The 22,274-nt window shown below is 38.0% G+C and overlaps 1 protein-coding gene across 4 annotated transcripts in view; it reads right to left on the reverse strand.

Moving 5' to 3' along the window:
• CDK14 (cyclin dependent kinase 14) overlaps positions 1 to 22,274 on the reverse strand; it is a 311,217-nt gene that overhangs the window by 112,003 nt on the left and 176,940 nt on the right. For all 4 annotated transcript variants that reach the window (XR_006181895.1, XM_042888949.1, XM_042888948.1 and 1 more), the window contains exon 10: positions 20,630 to 20,723. Coding sequence is in view for 3 of the 4 variants with exons in the window: in XM_042888949.1 (XP_042744883.1) it covers positions 20,630 to 20,723 (94 nt within the window). In the remaining variant the exon portion in view is untranslated. The remainder of the gene's footprint in view (positions 1 to 20,629; positions 20,724 to 22,274) is intronic.

Here is a 22,274-nt window from a genome sequence, read left to right on the forward strand (position 1 = left end):
GGGAAACAACTGTGTTTTTAATAAGATGAAACAATCACTGCTCACAGGTATGTCACTATAAAGTGATTTGTAGGCAGCACTTTGCGCAAGTAATGCAGCAATCCATCCCATTTTGATGAGCGGGTATCAGGCAACTTAATGTGATGAGTTTTGACATCTGCTATAAGCAAAGAAATGAGAGTTCACATCACAATAAAGTGGATGATCTCCTTGGTTTTTGGCTTGCAAAAGAGAGTTAAGGGACCAATCTGAAGAAGGAAAGCAGAGCCAAACAATCTGGTTTTACTTCTGAACACCATCCCATAGCTGTTAAGAGTGTTTGTCCAGACCCTACCACTGCCAACACCTTGGCACTGCAGGTAAATCTGATTACATGAAGGACTTGCAACTGCTGTGGAAGATACAGGAGACAGTCTGCTGGACATCCACCTAATGCTGTTACTTTGTGGCTGACCTCACAGCTGTGACCATTCTTGCGTGGGCAACCACTTCTCATCCCAAACATGCCACCAAGAGTTCAGTCTTTTCTGCGTACTAACATCTTCCCTTTCGGTTTCACACAGATTCCAGAAACAAGAAAATAAACACTGCTGTCGCATAATTCAAGCCCCTGTTTAAGAATGGAAGTAGTCTTTTATTTATTACTGGGAATTGTTTGGAAAAAATAAGACTAACTCATATTTTTTCTAATCATAATCTGCATATCAGCAAGATAAACATTCAACTTGTATTCTTTGATATCCTATTTTTAATTGAATTGCCTACACGAAACAAAACAAACCCCTACAAATCTCAAATTTGGAATGGATTTAGTGTTTGCCACAGGCCAGGAAGGTTATAGCTTCTCTAATGAAAAGTCCATGCCCTCATGAGGTTTTGCTGTTCCACAATACATACAATTACAACATGAAAAAACACCCTGAACTCATTTATTCCCTAACAAACAAGATAAAATGACCTTAATTTGTCATTTGAAATTTGATGTTCAAAATCAAGATTAGATTCTGATCTAATTTGCATGGTGAGAAATCTATTTATATGAAAATAACAGATTTCCAGTGCATGAGGGTACTGAGGGCCAAATACCCTTACTGTGAGTTGATGCTGTTAGGGTTTGGCAGCAACAATACATGGAAAGTTATGAAAACAGAACCTGCTGTTCCGATATCCATATACAAGCATAAAATAGACAGATTGCCCAGGAAACGCAACACAAATGCATTAAGGTCTACTGTATTTCTGTAACTTTTTGATAAAAGAAATAAGTTGCTTGCTTTTTACATCTTATTTTACAAAGACTCATAATTCACCTCACGAACGTGCTCCCTTGTGTGCAAGGGAATCATTATTTTGTGGTGAGCATTATGCCAATCTATCAACACAATTAGCTGTAAAGTCCTGCATTCTGCTTAGAAAGCATTCCCTGTTACATCCATGTAATAAGGTCATTCCAGCTATTTGTCCAATGAAGTCACCTGATTCTCTTGTGAGATGAGCAGTAGTGCACATCTTTCCCACCAGCTCTTTCTCTAGTGCCACAATTAGTAAAAAAAGAAAAAAAGTATTTTCATTTCTAGTACAACTTTTGAATATATCAAGCCATATATTCTTGAAATAGTGCTAAACACAGTGATATTCAAGAAAAGCAATTGTCTGGATTTTAACAAGACAAAAATGTGCAGCTAGTGGATTATTCAGGGTTTTCTAGCAACAAAGCAGAATGAAAAACAAGATCAGCATGCAAATGAGATGCCTTTCCTCAGAAAAAAATATGGAAATTAGGCTAAGCAATTTGCTGAATTTTCAAGTCTTTTCTTATTAGGTCAACTTGGTGAACAAAGTTTAGTAAAAAATAAATACCAGGACAGTGAATCATACTTTTTCTTTAATGAAAAGACCTTAGAATTTAAACTAGAACGAGTTACAAACTGTTTGTAAAAATGTGGTTTTTTTTTTGTTTTTTTTTTTTAAATTTTTCTTTCCAAAGGTCATCAAGATTGTCTTCCTATTCATTCCCTGAGTAAGTCTTACTGCATTTAGTGTGAGCCCTGGGCTCTCAGACACCATAGGAGAGATCTGTCTGAGGAACTGAACTTATTAAGAGAATAAGAGAATAAGCATTGTAGAGTTACTTCCAAATCATCAATCTCTTTCTTTTTAGTGAGATACGGAGCCCTCTGGCATTCTGTTTTTCAACAAAAATCTGCTACATTCATCCAAACTACACAATTCTAGTGAAACTCCCAAACTTCCAACTTAGTCAAAACACCAGGTGTCCTTTCCATTTTGGTTGGACAAAGGTAAGTTAGCTGTTTAGATCTGGCTCTTGATTATCAGGGCAAATTCCATGATGCTCCACCACTCACAGGGCTTCTGAATGGGCAATCTTGCATTTGCAAAAAGACAAACTCACATGATCTCTTTTTCCTGGTGATAAGACTTTGCCCAGCTGATCCAGCCAGTCCTGCATTCACTGTTCACTGCATTCACTGAGTGTTCACTGTTAGCTACACCTTAACCACGTCCTCTACCATCAGCAAAGCCCTGCAGTACCAGCTGGTAATGTCAGTGAGCACAAAGGGAGTAGTGAGGATTGAAGGAGGAACTTTGTCCTTCAGCTCACATTTTGCTAATGGGTTAAGCAAAATTCAGCAACTATTTGTGTATTATGCATGCTGACTCAGTCTGCTGACTGACAACTGCAGCTACGCTCCCTTCTAGTCTCTCCTGGGCACAGCAGATGACAGCTGAGTGTCAAGTTTAATATCCGGAAGACAGAGGCAGAAATGGAATAGTCTTAGTAACGGTCTTTTCTTCACTTTGGGGGCTTAGCTGTTCAGTTTCCTTAAGGGACAATATGTCTCTCAGTTTATGTAATGCACTTCCACTTTTGTTAGAGGATGAATATATTTTAACTCAGAGAAGGCACTGAATAGTCCAAGAATCCGACTGGAACAATAAAGTAAACATATTTTCTCTACAGAAAAAGCCTATCAGCTAGTATTACAATAATATGTTTATTGGGATTTACTAGAAACAAAAAAGTACCTTCCTCTCAAGGACTACTGTTATCCAGATTTAAAATTCTGAAGTCTTTCTTCTTTAAATGTATGGCAAAAATTACACACAATCCCAAATCTGGAATTTCATATTAGATCAAAGTTAAAACAACTGAAGTGAGCCTAAGCAATAAAGGCCTCTCCTCCTATGCATAAAACACTTCTTCAGAGCCTGAAACCTGTATTTTGGTACAAATGATTTTTCATACTTACAAATCTTGCTGTATTTTTTCAGCCAATTGTCATCAAAGCAACTCTCCATTATCCCCATACAGGTAAGAAAGAAAATACCAGCCAAACATATTAAACATGCAGAATACGATGTAATGTTTCTCATATGATTCCTCTTCAGAATGAAAATGTTAATAAACAACATCCCATAATTCTCTACTGACAAAATTAGATTTTCAAATTCTTGTTTTCTTGTAGAAAGCAGGTTGTATTTTTTGCTTCCTTATGTCCCTTTAAAACTACCAGAATCATAAAAAAAGCTTTAAGTGATGATATCTGGTAAAAGGAAGGAACATCATATGTAATATGTTGCAGAATAAATTTAATGTAATCTGCATTCATTCAGGACACTAAGTCAGAATCCAGAATTTAAAAGAAAAAAAAGTGCTTAGAAATCAAGCTAAGTGGAGTATTTCTTTTGCAAGTTATTTTGTGAGTGTTTTGTCATAACAGAATAAAACATAAATACGAAAAGAACTCTAAGTAGCACCTGCTAAACAACAGCTATAGCAAGAAAAATAGAAAGAGAAAACTAAGAGAAAACTAAGAAAACTAAGAGAAAAGAGAAACTAATAAGCTTGTTTCTCCTGTACAATGAACTGATGCTGTTTTATGAAAAACAAAAGTTACTGAGGCTTATTCTCTAATGTGAAAAAGGAACCAAATCACGTGCACCTATGGTAAGATGCCAGCTCCTTCAGGCATTAAGTGGAATATCATTGTTACGTTATAAGGAATTAATAAAAACAGCTGCTTTGAACATAAGGAGTGATTTACGATGAAGCTGGCTTAAAAACACATTTAGGTGATGTGCTAGTATGGATGAGGGAAGCAAAACATGAAATTAATATCAACACCCCCACCCCCCAGAATTTTAACAAAACACATTAATTAAAAAAATATCAAATTCAACAAATGTTTGTGCTTTTAGCTCCATCATAGACCAAGAATGAGGCATTTGAAACAGTAGAAGACCCAACTGTTATTGAGAAGCTTTTTCCCACTGGAGCAAAATACAACAAAGTCTTAACAGGAATCGCAGAATCATAGAATAGTTTGAGTTGGAAAAGACCTGGAAGATCATCTGGTTCCATCTCCCTGGCATGGGCAGAGTTGCCTCCCACCATCTCAGCTGCCCAGGGCTTCATCCAACCTGGCCCTGAGCACCTCCAGGGATGGGGCACCCACTGCTCTCTGGGCAGCAGTGTCAGAGCCTCAGCAAACTCTGAGTGAAAAATGTTCCCTTCATATAAAATCTAATTCCCCATCTTTTGTTTAAAAATATTCCCCCTTGCCACATGACTATCTACCTGTGTAAAAAGGTGATTTCACTCCTGCTTATAAGATCCTTTTAAATATTGGAAGGCCACTATCAGGAGCCTTCTATTCTCCAGACTGAAGAAGCCCAGCTCCCTCAGCCTTTGTAGGAGAACTGCTCCAGCCCTCTGAGCATCCTCCCAACTCTCCTCCGCGCTCTCTCTAAAAACTCCACATCTTTCTTGTGCCAGGGCTGCCAGGCCCAGATGTAATCCAGATGGGGACTCACAAGGTCAGAACAGAGGGGAGAATCCCCTCCCTCTCCCCGCTGACCACCACTCTGTTGATGCATAGGCATAGGATATCATTGGCCTTCTAGGCTGCAAGTGCACACTGCTGGCTCATGCTAAGTTCTTCATCTATCAGGAACCCCAAAGTCCTCCTTAGAAGGGCTACTCTCAAGGAGTTCTTCTCCCAGTCTGTGTATACATCTGGGAAACTTATTCAGTATATGATTTTCCCAAGCTTACTTGGTGCATTTAAAAAAATATTTGAGTAGCTTTATGTATGAAAAATTTAGTTTTACCCCAACACTGCTTCTGCTCTCTTTGCAGCACGAATAAAGAAACTCAGAGCTCTCTTCATCCCTGATGTAACCGAAGCTACCTTTCTGGGGGACACTGCCAGCGAGGCACCTCTGCCACCTGACGGGAGAAGAACCAGAGACTTCCCAGCCCTGCTCCTCTGCCAGGCTGTTCCTGCTCCCCATGTCAGGGGCAGGGCAGGCACTGAGGCAGAGCAAGCCTGCTGCAGATGGACAGCACAGGATAAAATGCAAACCTCCCCCACTTAAAAATGCACTGCCAAGGTTTGGCCTGTCAGCGTTCGGCCAGGGGACAGTTTAGTTTATTCCAGAAAGGATCTGCTAAATAAATATTTTACTTTGAACCACAGAAATAGATCTATCAATGAGATGACTGTTAGAAAATAATTCTGTCCATAATCCAATTTAAATTAGAGAGAAATCAAAGCCAGAATCATTTCCTCTAAATTTCACAATGAGACAAAAAAGTCGGTGTGAAACAGTTTGTACTGGACTACAGCATCCTCTTCCTAAAGCTAATCAGCACATCTTGTTACAACACTCTGCCTTCATTGAGGTTCATTATGGTGGAAGAAACTGGTTTCTGACACAGTGATTCATAATAAAACATTCCCATGAATGAGACTAAAAACATTAAGAAAACAAGATCTGAAAAACTTATTGAGAAAACAAATGGATCTGTGTTGCAGAGAGAATCTGAAATAAGCAGCAGGAGGTGGGAAAAAGGTGAACTCCTGACAGAGACTGTACTTTTCCTCAAACCAGTGAAAACATGCAAGAATTCAATTTGAAACTGCAGCACATAAGAAAAGGAGACTCTGTTTAGCTCCGAAGTGAAAAGAGGGCTCCTTTGTCAGGGTTCTCCCGGGCCCCAATGGGCTGAGGCAGCAGAGCTGAGGTCCTGTCCTTCCAGTTTTCCCAGCCACCAGGCTGAGGAATCTTCCTCGGTCAGGAAACAATCAAATCATCAGAACAAAAAGTCCTTGAACTTAAACCATGGTGTCTCTTTTGCAGAATCTATACAGCAGCTCAATAGGATGAGACCGAGTCTTAATACAAAAGAATTTGAAAACTTTTGCGTACCTTGAAACTGTGGGTTAAGAAAGTGCTGGGAAGAAGATTCGTGCCTAAACTGCTGCTGACCTCAACAGATTTCTCCTCCCTTCTTCCTTTCTTCCAAGAAGAAGAGACTGCTCTTCTATCACTACCACTTGTGAGCAAACCAACAACAGAGATGGAAAGTCTTCACTAAGGACGACCTTGCTGTTAATATATGCAAAGAAGCACCTGCTTCTTATTTCTGTGCTAATAGCTATCTTCCTTACTGTTTTGGGAGTAGAATTGTTTGCTTCACCACAAAGAAAAGGAGTACTGTAACAGTCTATCAGAAGAACCCCTAGCTCACAAGGTATGCTTGTTTACACATCCTTCAAAATCTGCTCTGATTTACTATATACAGAAAGGTAAAGACTCTGCAGGCAAGATTTCCTGCCCCGTTTGTGTTGTAAAGCCTTTGGAATAGCCCATCCAAAGATAATCCCTTCCTAAACATGCTCTTTAAAGATTTATTTCAAGATTTTTTACTGACTTTTTTCTTTAAGCTGGAAAGAAAAAAAAAAAATCCAAAAGCCTGTGGGAGGCTGTTATGAAATGTACTTCCACATGCTGTGCTGTGCTGCCTCAGCAGCTGGTTCATTTGAATTCCAGGTATGCGCTACTGAGGTTTTGCTGCTGTTGTAGTTTTTCAAAACACCAGCTTATCAGAGGAGCAGTGGTGCTTTTGTATCACTGCCCCTTTTCGAAGACCACAAAGCTGGCTCAGTTCACATACACACACACCTTCCCAGCGACGTCACAGTGCCCAACCTTGCTGGCATGAGTAAAGACACACCATTTTGTTAGGATGTCTAGAGTGCTTAAAGCCAGAAAGCTTATTTAAATAAATAGCAGACCAAACTTATGCAAATTCCTATGAATCATCATAAAATTAGCAAAGAAAACATTCAAGATAAAATGTAATGTCTTCAGTATACCAATGTTTAACTGAAACGACTGGAACAAATAAGCATGTGTAGGATCAGATCCGTTCCTGACCAGGGTCACCACTGAACCACAACCCGACCTAATGGTTTAGTTTGCATAGAAACTGATCTACATTTTCCCAGAACAAAATCTCTGAGCAGCAAAGCATAGTGCTTCTTGGGTACTGGAAAACCTACCTCCCTGGCTTGGTGCCCAGTCACAGCACATCCGAGGAATGAGTGCATCTCACTGTGACATTACATTGGAACCTGTCATCCCTCATGCACAAGCCACAACATACACACGGCACAACGGAAGCTCATTACATGACAGAAATACGTTTGCAGTGCAAAGGAAAGCTGCTGTACCCAGTGAGACAGAATATCGCATCGGGGCTAACAACTGCCAAGCTCACAGTCTGGAATAGGATGGTAATATAGAGAAAATTCTTTTTCTCACCTAAAAATTCTGGGAAGATAACCTACACCAAGACCTATATATTAAGCCTGGTGCTCAGCACCACATAACAGTGTGATACTTGAATCAGATCACATCATCCAGCTCTTATTTTGCCAGTCAAGGTCTTGATCTTGCAATAATCTCAATTCTGAATAGATTCATGCAGCCACATGGAGTCAAGTGAAGCAGTGGGTATTCTGTCAAGGTTTTTTTAAGCAGCCATTTGTTCAATCTGCAGCAAAAGAAGGCAGCTAGTTATGCTGCCATTTGAAGAATGTGCGGGTCCAGGTGTTACAATATTTCTGAAACAGCGAGTGCATTACTAATGAGCTCCGATTGTGTCGGGTACATGTGGTGGATATAAGTGCACTTTTCCTGGCTAAATATCCTGCTGATTCCCTACACTGAACCATATTAGAATTCTCAATTCAAATCACCTTTTTAAAATGTCTAACCTTACCATTAAAAACCACCTCAAGTGATTCAGTTTCAGGTGCACCTCCTATAACAAATTGCAGCATGATGCTTAGTATATTCAGAACTCATTCCAAACAGTAATATTTAGTGGTTAAAAAAACCAAAACAACAACAACAAAAAAACACTGGAGTTCTACCTTTCTGATTCATAGGAACAGAACAGGAAAGAACAACAAAAAAAATGGAAGCCTCCAAGTTGTATTGAAAATTCTAAAAAATGGAAAAAATATCACCCTATCTTGATGGACATATCCAGGTCAGAAAAGCAGCTGGGGTATTTTACGTGTGGTTGGGGCAGAATACCATTGCTGTTTTTTAACACTCAAAGCCACAGGTTAGCCACATGTTGCAGCCTGCTTTCAGGAGAAGCCATGTGTGTGTTCCTCCCCAGGAACAGAAAGCTGGAATGTGGGGGGTCAAAAGCAAACCCATTTCCCAGGCTGGCAGACTTTCTCAGCTGTCAAGAGAAGGAGAATCCATAGTATCACCAAACACTTTGTGGCTGAAATTAAGGTGATTTTAGCTAATTATATGTCTGTTGGCCATAAAGTAGCAATGGATCTGTTGTCAGATCATGCTGTTACTTATTTTAAGAAAAAAACAGTACACTATATGATTCTGAAATGCCAATTTGATTATACTTGCTTGATGAAGAATTTAAGTGGGGGGAGGGCAAACAGGGGAAGTGGTTTTTGAAAGAATGCCCAATTTTGAAACTCAAATTTCCTGAAAATTCAAAACTGTGAGATTTAGCAATTTATTGATTATTCAGCAGCTGTAGTTTTAACAATCAGTTGGCAGGTGGCCTAGGACTTCTCATTTTGGTTATTTAAATGAAGGTGGAAGCAGGTGTAGCTCAACTGGAAGAGGCAGCTGCACTCCCAGTTTCAGTGAACCCATTTGTTTTCTTTGACATTCGTTCACTCAGTTGCTTTACCCTTAACTTCCAAGCTTTCAAAAACACTAGGCAAGAAAGATTAGGGTGTAGTCATCTACTGTCTCCTCTTGAATACGCTTCAAGCCACGTGCAAGCTATCCACATTGGCAGCCTTTGCTCTTTGTAGACTCTGTTTTAGGCAGAAGAGAACTCCTTCCCTGAAGCTGCTGACAGGCAGCCCTTCCTCTCTGCTGATAGGTAAGAAGGTTGCAAAAGAGAGCTGAGGACACTTGTCGAGCACACTGCCGACAGCTCCAAAAGGAATTTAGGAGGTTGTATTGAAACAGCTGGTGACAAAGTGTGAATGAATGAAGACAAATCCCTAAAAGATCAGAGCTGCTTAACACCTGCATACCACATACTTTTTTTTGGAAAAAAAAAACAACCCACATTGTTGACAACAGAAAAGGCTGAAAAATGATTGTACAGAAACACTGAATGTGAGCAATGCTACTATTACAAGGAAAAAACAACACTTCATAGGTAAGTTTTAAAGACCTCATTTCATTATCAGAAACGAAGATGTTACATCAGTGAAACAAGGGTAACTACACGTTAGAGAGAAAAATCAACCTCTCAGCAGCATAGGTGCAGTTGATCTCTTGAATTATTTAAGGAATACAGAATAGCAGCAGGATTTTATCATTAGGGTAGTTGAAAGGTTGCAGAAGCAACAAAAACGTGGAAATACTGGCAAGAAAAAGATAACATGAGGAAAAAGTGGTAGGCAGCTGTGCTGAATGTTAGTGGTAAATGAAGCTCAAAAAAGTGATGATTCTAGGAAGAAACAGATGTTTCACTATTCTGAGTTTTCAGCTACATTCATTGGCCAGATAAATATTCTTTACATGATTGTGTAGTGTGTGGATAAAACAACACAACAAACAAAAGAGGATTTACCCTGACTACAGTTATTACCCTGCCTGGAACTGCTGAGCAGCTGATAAAGCAGTAATGATCAAGTGAGGTCAGCATCACCACATCTCTACCTATCTCTCTCCATGAAAACAGAGTGATACTGGTGCAATGTAACTGTTATTCACCAAATATCTTAGTCATTGGACCAAGGCATGTTGGACCAAAATGCCTAGGATGTCAAGTATTCAAATTATTGAGGCCTCTTTTGAAGTAACTCGGGCAACCTGCTCTATGTGTGCATGCTAAGATGAGAAATTTGGGATAACTAAAAGATTGACAAATTCTCTGGCTGCATTCCCACTGATTTCACTGATGGGTTAGTTCAGAAATATAAAATTTATGAACCTTTCATTCTTCTTACGAGAGGAGCACAGTTACTGGCTGCTGCACAACAATTACCTTCTAGATATATGGGTGGGGGGGACACACAACAGATAAAATATGTGCTTTGATGAACATGAGACACAATACAATTAAATAATTTTTGAATACGGCTCTTCTCGTTTCCTTTTATAAAATTACCTATTTATCTATCCCTGTGTTTCTTCCTGAATCTTTCTTGAACAGAAATAATCTACCACAAAACATTATTAAGTATGATTGTACAATACCAAAGTTAAAGCACATCTGCTATAAAGTTTTTCTTAGAACTACTTGTCTCTGATCTTTGACTCTTTTCAGCCACACAGCAAATATACTAAGAGCAAGAGATGATGAACAATAGCTTTCCTATCAGTAAACAGAACCTTTTCATAAACAAGAACAGAAAGCATTGTTAGGAAAATGTGTGAGAAAGGATGGACTTAGCCCCATATTACCAGTTAAACTACTTAAATCTTGTCTAAAGCAAGCCTGCTGATTTATTCTCCTGATAATGGCAACTCTCAGAAAAGCAACTGACACTTAAAATGCTTTCAAAAAAAGACGTGACTCAGTGACCTCTCAGATCTCGTAGAACCATACACAGATATTCTGCAAAAGTGGGTCACAAGATGGAAAGATAAAGGAGCTGAGGGACTGTGGACTGAAATTCCCCACCCCAATATAACAGAAGACGTGTTTAGAAATGGTACTAGCAAAGTCAGTGAATACAGCTATACAGAATTTAGGTATAACTTACTATGATCTTTTTATTGTCATTATTTTTTATTTATAGCTCTCATTAATTTTCTAATGCTGTGAACTAAGTACGGGCAAAGCTATTCTTGTGCTGGCATATTCATATCATCAGCAAGTCTTCTGCCAGCACATAAATGGAGCCACAAAAAACACACCCTTCTAATTACACAAAGCCATAACAACAACAAAAAAAACAAAACTGATACTTAGGAATATAGGATTTTTTTTTAATTTTTTTTTTTTTTTGCATGAGTGTAGATTACATTAATTTACACTTATAGTAAGATGGATAGAAGAGACTGGCCTCAGGAAGAATAATTCCATCCTCTGTACAGTGTCCAGGTCAACCAGCTAGAGATCAGTTTGGCAGAAATGGACAAAGGAGTCTGGGTGGACACTAAGTTGAAAATGAGCCAGTAGTGTGCCCTTGCAGCAAAGGCCAAGAGTGTGTTGGTCTGCCTTAAAAAAAAAATATATATATATATATATTACCAAAAGTTCCAGGGAAGTGACCCTTCTCTACTCAGCACTGGAGAGACACATCCAAAGTGCTGAATGCCCAGCATAAGACACTGACTTAGTGGAGCAAGTCCATGAAAGATGATTAAGGGCCTGGAGCATCTGACACATGAGAAGGAGCTGGGACAGTTCATGCTGGAGGAGAGAAAAAGTTCTGGGTGATGGCATCAATACTAATCTGGTAAATAAATACCTGGTGGGGGGTGTGTGTGAAGAAGGCAGTGTTATCAGTGGTATCTAGTGACACAACAGAAGACAACGTGCACAGACTGAAATGCAAGAAATATCACTTAAATATTAAAAAAATCCTTTTTTATTCTAAGAGCGTTTGAACAGTATAACAGGCTGCCAGAGAGACTATGAAGTCTCCATTCTTGGAAATACTAAACAGTTCTGGGCAACCTGCTCCAGAAGCCAGGAGCTGAGAGCCAGAGGGACACTTTCCACGGAAGTTGATACTATTCTCACACAAGACTGCAACTCAAAACACATCAAAAACGTGTCAGATTAAGAACAGGATATCTTTAATGATCATGAAAGTAATTAAGCAAGTTGTTTTAAAAACATGTCCCTCTTTAAGACAAGCAAAGTTTAATCAAAGTGAAAGTTTACATGTTCCATTGTTTTTTGACCCAACTAAAGATACAGAAACATAACCAAGAACTTTCAGCATAATAAATAGGTGCCTCAAAAAATTCCTTGATTTCTCCCCCATATGTAATTATTATGAGGATCATCATATTTACGTGAGCACCTACTCTTTTTGTTAAGAATTTACTTGCACTTCTCTGCTCCATCAGTAAGGTCTTAGAGTTTACACCACAGCTGTTTGGATCATGTTGTGTCCAGAAAAAGTAATGAGTAGTTCTCATTATGTCTTCACTATACAATATATATTAATAGTTCTTTCTGACGTACTCAGAAACAGACCTCAACTGCCAGAAATATCGCTATGCAGTGGTACACATATATGCACTCTAAAGACAAATGGTGAAAATTGGGCATTTTTATTTCTGTAACTGACAACTAGAGAATCAATTTTGCTATTGTGAGTTATTTTAACTAGAGAACTCAGAATACTGTGAAGGAAGAGCCAAAGCAACAAGAATGAAACATAATGCTTCATTATCTGGAGCTATTTATTTCACACTCAAACACCTGAAAATACCTACTGCGTTAAGAACCTAGTCAGACAATTCTCCTACTCTCAACTCCTGTATGAAAGTTCTTGTTTTCAACATCTTCTTATGAAACAGAATTTCTTTTCTCTCTCTCTTTTTTTTTTTTTTTTAGATTTTTTCTTTCTTTTTCGCTCTTATTAATTTGTACAGTACTTCTCAGGCAGTTTCAAATGAATGCATCTTATTTTCCATGGATTACTCTTCTAATAAAAAGACAACAATAAAAAGGAACAACAAGAATAAAAAATTCAGATATGTTCTGAAATTCTGTTCTCTGTGCAATGACAACACCAACAGTGGACACACAGATACTATTTGATAGTATTTTAATATATAATATTCAAAATTCAGGTGAGATTATGTAGGTATTTTTTGTGTAGGTCAAATTAATGCCTAGGTTATTCAACCACAGCCATTTAACACATTAGGAAAGCAGCTGATCTGGACTAGATAGACTAATGATAGCCCTTGAAAACCTGAAATCTCTATAAATCAGTAAGCTTATCCGAAGATTCAAATTTAGTTTAGATAAAGATGTTAATCAGCGGCTTGTATAAATGTCACTGACTACAATCTTGTGACACATGTTCAGCATCTTAATAAATTAAAATATACTCCAAGGTACTGATTCAGGAAACACTTGAACAGGTATTGAAGTCCATCTTTATTCAAATTAGCCATATTGCTAATTTGCAGTATTGCAAAGTATACTTCTTATGTACATGCATACCTTCTACTAACTGTGAAAGAGGATGCTTCCCTGAAATAATATCTACACAATGATAAAATAGATATATATTTCTTCCAGTCCCTATTGGGGCAAGAAAAATTAGTCGTGAAGTCTTTTAGGGAACATGTGCAGATAGGACACATCAGCCATATTCTCATAACCTCCTTCTAAAAACATCATCTGAAATTGCCACTCAAAAAATTTTAGACATTTTCAATAGTAACAATGTTTGACTTTGAACTACAGATTGTAAGCAACAATTTTGGCAATCAAAATGATCTTCAGAAAACCTGCTTTGGCATGCAATATGCAGTTGGATATAAGTAAATGAGGAAAAGAAGATCCTGGTTTATTAAACATTGCTCCTTTATGTATGAAATGGAAAGAGAAGGCAATATAAATGCTTGATATTTGATCATTCATCTTCCCTAGGAGATACAATCACCATAAGAGAGCAGGTCTTTGAATAGTCCTGTGCATTTGTATAGCACAATATTGTCTTGTAGAGTAAGTTTTAAGATAACAGAATGACACTACGGCTAAGAAGAGGCTTCAATATAATTTGTAATATGCAAACCACTGCACTTTTTTTCAATGTCATCTGCATTCAAAAACCAAAAAAATCCAAAAGATCAAAAAAAAAAAATCCAAAAATATTTGAAATTACAGCTCTGTAACACATACAGACACAAACTGCACAGGAGATTTTACATGGCACAATTTGTTTCTGTGGTGCATGGGGCCAACAAGAAAGGTGCCTGCAATGACATATATGTAAGTAACCAGAGTTGCACTGATTTACACTGGCTGAGCCTCAGCACATCTTTTTAAAGGATTGCCTGTAAACACCCTATGGAGGGACAGATGAGCCTGGAAAAGAAACAATGCTTCTTTATAATTATAGACCATTTCTCATTCAGCAACCGAAATACGGCAGATACTGAAGAAACATTCCAATTCCAAAGAAAACCACAAAGCCATTGCATTTCACTGAACCATGTCTTAATTTGTTTTCTTTTTCTGATAGCCAATTACTCTTCGCATTTCATACTACCAAGCTGATAATGAGCCAAACTCTGGGGGTTTGGCTCAGAGTTAGCAGGCTGAATGAGAACAATTCCCCGTAAGCAAAGGATGACACCTGTGTTAGAAGGAAGCCACCAAAACCAGTATGGCACACCATGTTCTATGACTGCTGATCCAGCACCCAGCCATCCTTTGAAAGTCAACAACAGAGTCATACATCCATGCATTTTTTCCCTTTTGCTGCCAGCTGGTAGCTCCCCCAGCAAGCGTCTGTCATTTTCTACTGACTGTTTTATGAGATGGAGGTTACTTCTCCGTCTTCTAATGGAATTGTTAATAGAGTGCATGATATATGAATTATCATCAAGAAACCTTGTGCCCTCTTATAAGAGAAAAAAATACATATACATTGATAGTAAACTATATAGTGCATTTTAGCCAAGCTAAAAATAAGCTGAAAATCTTTTTAAAAATCTCTTAAGAAATCCATAACCCTTTACAACACATGAATAAATAGAAGATTTTTTTTAAGATCACTTTATTAATTCACCACATGCTAGTTAAGAATTATATTCATTTTAAATTTGGCAAAAGCATAGATAGCCCAGAGAGGAGCCACTTAAAAGTGATGTCATTGTAAAACCTGCAGGCAATCACCCTAAAATACTGAATATGTGCTAATGACTTCAAAGAGAAAGATTACAGCTACATAAGCCTTTTATTTATTTAATTAATTTCAGTGATGCTAAGAAGCAGTGAAATATTTCATGTATTATTATAATGTGAAATAGATGTAAATTCAATACAAGATGTAGTACACTGCTCTCTCCTTGTTCTGTACACACTGTTATTGAAGAGACCTCAGCAGTCAAGTTTCCAGTTTAAAAAAAAAATTGTGTTTGCATCATGAAATCATCAGTGGGAGGGAAGCAGAGAGAGATGGGAGGAAAACAGAACACCTTCCTCTCACCCCCAGCAAGAAAGAACAATCACTTTTGCAAAGATGAAATTTTCTTGAATCCAATTCATCATCTGTAGCATTCAAGACACCAAAGATATCACGCCTACATAAAATGAAATTTCAGACCAGGTTCAGCCTTACAAGTGCATCTATTCCATCTGATATGAGTGAGCTGTATTTCTGGGCCAAAGTACTTAACATATGACAGAAAAATGTGTATTGAATAAGGAAACAGGAACAGAAGACCAATAAAGGTAAAAAGGTAACTAAACATCTCATTACTGAGATAAACTTCAAAAAAATCCCAATAGTTGAAAATATTCCTCCCTTGGGCATGGCTAGTTTCCCCAAAGACATTATTAACACAATGTAGCACACAGCAGGGTTCCTATGAGCTCTTCATAAGCTTAAATGAAAGTGAGGTTGTTAAAATATATCATTTCTGTCTTTAGAGGATGTACCTGACAGGAAGCAGCCCTTCGGGTTCACAACTAGAGGGAAAAGCTTTGCAGCCTCACAAACACCTATTACATCTGAATCTCAGAGGAAACAACCTATGATCCTGCTTTACACGACGCATTAGGCACGTGGTTATAAATATATACTAAAGAATATATTGCTAACATTTTAAATCTTCAATACCAGAAGTAATACATATGTTTCCACTTTAAAACAAAAATTCCATTTGAAAATATATAGTTACTGGAAATTGCAAACCCCTGCAAATCTTTGCTGTGCAGCTCTATGACGAAAGTGGTTTCACAATCACTCTTTGGAATACCAGACTGTTGGGCTCAACAGAAGCACACTGTTCTCTTTAAATTACGTTTAATACAGTGCATGATGGCACCCAACAGAGCTACAGCTCCCAGGACTAAGAGCAGGCCCTGCTTTTTGCAATATGTGTGTATGGAAGGAGAGGAGCTCCAGGCTCCAAGCTCCCCACTGTGTCGTGTCAACTACAGCAGGAGAGCCCACACAGGGCACCCACACAACCATCCTGTCTGCAGACTGAAGGTTCATTTACAGAAGAAACATCCTTTAAGAGCCATTATCCTGCACAGAGATCTGCAAAGTATTAGAAGAACTGTTTGTGCATTACTCTCACAGTGCAGTGTAATTTTTAGTGTAGCTGGCACCAAGACAGAAGTTCAGCCAACACAAAGATTATTCCCTTATCAGGAAGGCTTCAGAGCCCGAGAGGGAAATTCACTTTGATCTGCAGTAGTTTACCAAAACCTCACGAAAATTGGAAGAGGCAGAAATACATTCCCACTTAAAAAATCTCTCTAGAAGAAAAATAAAGCTAGCACTAGGAATTCAATCTGATCTGGTTTGAATCTGTGAAGAACACTGAATATAAAAGCATATAAAAGCATATCCTTACATCAAAGCCAGGGTGTACCCAAGCTGGTGCTTCCAGCATGGCCCAGGGTGAGGCCTGCACAGCACACCACAGCCTCCCACAGGGAGCAGCTCTAGCACTCAGAAGTGCTACTTAGCTGTCAGCTCCTCTGGGGACAAAGCTCACATGCAAACATTTGCTGCAGCTTTTACTTCCAGATAAAATTAAAGCTGTATTTATGAATGGCAAGTTCTCCTTCATATAGAAAACCTTTAAGTCTTCGTCTACAGAAATGCATGCCAATAAATGATCAAAAGGAAGGATCTGTTGATAAAGAATGCAGCTACTTTGTATCTGAATCCAAATATTTCCCAGTTCTGTGTAGTTTCATTCAGCTCCAACAGACTGCACCACATTTTCCCTTTTACCAGGGCAGAATGGTACTCTTCACTCTTCACATGATCCAACCTCCATCAGTCTCACGCACATATCACAAAACTAGAGAGTAGTGCTGAGATTATCCTATCAGATCATTACTCTAGCAGATTTAGCATCCTGTAACAAAAACGTGGGCTACTGATCTCAAAAAATGGTGAAATAGTTTTCTGGATTTCTCAGCTATGCTAGGATACATCTGAGGAATAATAATGGCACATCACTGCTGTGATAGTTCAAGGCACAAGAATTGTTAGCTGTTACAGACTGCAATTATAGATTTCTCTCCAATTGTATATAATACAGTTCTATCCAGGAAGTAATCCAAGTCCCCAATAAGCGGGAAAGAGTATGGGCAAAGATGTAACAGTACACTGATTAAGCCAAATCACTCCTCATTAAGACAATTTTTTTTGCTATTAAGCCTTTTTGAGACAGCAACTTATTCATAGGTGTTATTTCCCTTTTACTTGGTGAGTGCTTTTTTCTTTTTAACTATTCACGCTTTTAAATATATGTGGGAAAAAGCAATCATATTATTAGATCCAAACTGTGGCAATAACAGTGTGCAGCCTGCTCATTCATAGGGTCAGCACCTCTACTGCTGCTCCATTTCAGAGAAAAGATTCTGGTTTATAAACCCCTGTTATTTTATTGAGGTCTACTACAGTAATGGAACCTGAGAATGTTTATCAAGAACAGCTATTGCAACATAAACACAAAATCAGTTCATATTCCTGTTTATAAAAATCCACAAGCGTCTAAAGCAATAGAAGTAAAAAAAAATACACATTTAAACAGGTGCTTTCTTTAAGATAACTGAAAGATCAATCGCATTTCCTAATCTATCATACACAATCAATTAAGCCATTATTAAACATAAATATCAGTCATAACCAGGAAGAAACACTGTGCTGTGCTGTATTGGATCTACCCTTGCTACTTATGTATGTAAAGAATGGTTATGGTGGAGTTACTTAGAAGCATTTACCAAATCTCTTCACCTTGCACTTCATAACCACTGAAGCAGCATACATTCAACATATTCTATTTTAATTTATATAATAATGGAGAACTATATGATAGAGAAATAAACAGCCAGTAAGAATTTTAAACTGTTACTTGCATTAAATTATGTTTAGTTTTCCTAGTTTTCTTAGTTTTTAGTACAATGTAACAGATTTCCTGAAAGTTCTGATCTGCAGCACAGACTCTTACATGAAAGTTCGGCTATGTCTGGCAAGAGATAGCACACAGATTAAAGCAGCTTTTGGTGCAAGCGGCATAGGAGAGGGCTAAAGAACAAAAGCATCAGCAAGAAGGTGGGCCTTTGCCATGAGAAACACATTACTGACGGATGCCAAAAAAGTGAACTACAGGAAGACTTGTGGGAGAAATCTTGTAGTGGTTGATCTGGTTCTTTATGGCTGTGAGTCTTCACCATGAAAAAGTTAATTGTATCAGTTATCTTGTGTAACAACCGGATTAATTTTGTACTTCAGAGTAGCTAACTTCCATACCGTACATGATTCACTGGAGAATGGATGAACTGAATCCTTCTCTTCCAATACGAAAGCAAACAAGAATAACCCATTGTTTTATAACTTTTAAATAGATAAATTCTTAATGATGCTTAGAGGAAACTAGGAAGGCATCACTGAAACTATTTAGCTAAGGGTAACTAAGTGCTTCCATTACAAAGATTAACTCTGATTTTCAACAGATTATAAATCTATCCTTTCTCACTTTTTCTTCTCAGGTTTGTAAAATATCAAGTTCTAGAAACAACATCAGTAAGTTATCTCTTGCTGTTTCAACACTGTCCTCAGTATTTCAGCTGCATTTTGAAAACAGAATAAAAAAATTGGGAAGACACAAAACTCATTGTGGGATGTATTTGTTTTGGCATTTTGACACAAAAACAGTTGTAGGGAATAAGGAAGAAGAGGGAACATGGGAACAAACAGCAGGTTTATAAAAGACATAAACGTAGAATTTTATGACATACCTAATGCAAAAAAGAACGTGAAATTGGGCACTAATTTCTACTTTTACAAGTCTACTTAACATCCAACACAGACTTGCTCACTAAAATTTTACCATAATATAAGAGATGAAGCACAAGAGAAGAATTTTTACTTTTGAAGTTTTGTGTTGAACAACAGGAAGAAATTCCATCTCAATAAATGAGAAGCATAAGGAAACTCTAAAACTGGCCCAGTAGTTGCTAGCTTAAAACAAACATGCTGGCAAACTAACAAAGCAATTGAACACAACATAGAAATTCATCAAGAACTGCTTCTGGTTGGGTACATTGCAGCATAGCTATTTTTCCTTAGCAGAGGATTAGCCAAGTGGGCAAAGTAACAAAATAGTTTACATGAAATGAGAGATTTCTATATCACAGTCAAATAAGGTCTTGTTTTATTGGTTGGTTTTTTTTTTTTTTTTTTTTTTTTTTTTTAGTCACTCCTAAGAGCAGGTGATAAATTCATTGATGTTCCCCCAAAAAAGATGGGTAATACAGGCCAGTCTGAGTGAAATTAAGACCGTAAGTTTTACAAACACAGTATGAAACCTTTTTTTCCTCCTCTTCATATGCCATAAAAGAATTCCAAATAAATCATGTGTGTAAAATAAATCTGGCTTATGACAGATTAAGCTGTACTTATGTTTTCCTCCAAAATCTGTGGTCAGAATCAAAGCAGATTGACAGGTTGAGGGAAGATGATGTTCTTACAATACTTTCCCCCCGGCCAATCTACCCACACGCATTATGAAGGGTCCAGTGCATTCAGGGAGCAGTGTTGTCTGTGTGAGAGCTTCCCAGGGAGCACGCACATGCTCCCAAAGAGACTGCAGAAGTAGTAGCCAAGAGCTCCCATTGCAATTGACTATAATCACAATTTCCTAATTCCCATTTTCTGTTCAGTTTTCTATCTTGCTCTTTCCTTTGTACGTTTATCTCACAGAAGAATCCTTCCCACTGACATTACAACATTAGCATAACAGCAAGCCAAGCATAGCTGTAGTTTTTGATCACTTGCAAAGTGAGCATAACAAACCAGTTCGATTTCCATTGGCTTACAACTGGAAAACTATTTTTCTGCAGCTATGAAAGAATCTTTCTTTGGATTATTTGAAAAACATTTGTTGAAAAAAATACTACTGTACGAAATCTGAATATACTGAAAAATCCTCAAGAATATACACAGTAAATTATACCTGGCTTGTAGACTAGACTTCTGATCCTTGGCTCAATCAGCAACTTCGTTCCTGACACAAAGGCATACATGAACATTTGCCAGCCATCATTTTGGGTATGTTACATCAGCAAAAAAGAACTCACCAGAAATATCCTTTCAAGTTGATCTTGAATGTCTTTCATTCCTGGAAAAGCAGCGACCCCTTGAATCATTTCTACAAAGATACATCCCACTCCCCTACAGAGGGAAAAAAAGAAAAGCATGCATTATTAGAAGTTTTATTTTAGATTAAAGCGCTATTAACAATGATTTGTCTCTATCACCAATATTCAAATAATGTATTTTATTTGCATTATATTTCAGATCAGTGCCAAGCTGAAGGACAAGCATTTGTACTTAGTGGAAAAACAATGTACGCAAATACTTTGTTTTTTGGGTGTTTGAAAGCTAAGAGTAGAGATAAGAGGAAAATGAATGCTAGTTGTTGACACCAGTAAAGGCACAGCAGCAGCTTTCTGTCTCTATGAGTGCTTTCCAAGGAACATGCTCCCATACAGACTCTGGGGATATGGGAGTGGCACTGAAAGAGCATCTCTGGGAGAAGCTGAACAAGACAGGAACATGGCACAGAGGTACATTGGAATGGCTCAGAGTGGAGGCAAATCTGGAAAAATGAATCAAAATGAATCATGGTTGCTCACAATGAATTATGCTACTGCCCAAATGCAGGTGACCCCTGGGATAGGCTTGCAGCCATAGCCTCTCTCCTCTCCCCATCACGACAGCTGCCTTGCTACAGCTCCTTGCCCCATGCTAGCATAAAAGTATTTTGTGCTAGTCCCCTCATCTCATGCATTTAAGCCACTGACAGAAGTGCTAGGAAACTGGGGAAGAAATATACAGCCAAAAGAATGGATTCTGAAGACCTGAGGAAAGTTTCTGCAGGATGTAAATGATGAACTTTGGATAACCAGTGTAATTATTGTGTCTGAGAAGCAAAAGAAATTAGAAATTTGCATTTGCTCCTTTTCTGGATGAAAGGAGTTCAACACTTGTTCCATCAAAAAAATAATAGTAAGAGAGAATATGTCTTGCACATGCAAAATCCCATGTATGACATATAACCCACATCTGTGTAGCAACCACAGAAAAAAAACTTAGTGCAAATGTAAATTCAATAACCCAAAATATTTATCAGAATGAAGTAATAACTCTCAAAGCCAACTACATTTCCACCTTCCCCTTATACTGTGAGTTGTGCCCTTTTAGTCTGAAAATTCCAGTAGTAATCTCTAATTTAACTTTTCTCAGGGGTAAACTATTACAGCTGGGATTATCAGCAGCTAAACCATGTTATACTCATTTCTGAAGGCTCTGACTACTACAGAACAGAATGAAATAATTCTATGTTTCAAGATGATGAGAGTTGATAGTTAAATTTCTTGCAGAGAAAATTAAACATGCATTTCCCATTTCTACATCCCAAAGCAGAGATACAGTAAACAAAGTTTCTCCCTAGTCATTGAAAAAGTGGATGAAAATATTAAAGGCAGGGCTGGAATAATTCAGGTGTTTATAAAAGAGAGAGGCTGAAATTTATGTTCCATATGCTGCTGCTGGTTACTGAATGAACAGAATTGATTAAACTGCCACTCATCATTCACTCTGGTTTGTGCTTCATTAGGCACAGATAGGCACAATATATCTTAGTCAAACACTTACAAACAGTATCAGGATCTCAAGCAAAGAAAAATTCAAGATTTCTGCTGGAAGCCGTTTTTTCAAGAG

Source organism: Lagopus leucura, unplaced genomic scaffold (assembly GCF_019238085.1).
Source record: "Lagopus leucura isolate 7727_CA_CO unplaced genomic scaffold, USGS_WTPT01 Super-Scaffold_100157, whole genome shotgun sequence".
In the NCBI taxonomy this organism is placed as follows: domain Eukaryota; kingdom Metazoa; phylum Chordata; class Aves; order Galliformes; family Phasianidae; genus Lagopus; species Lagopus leucura.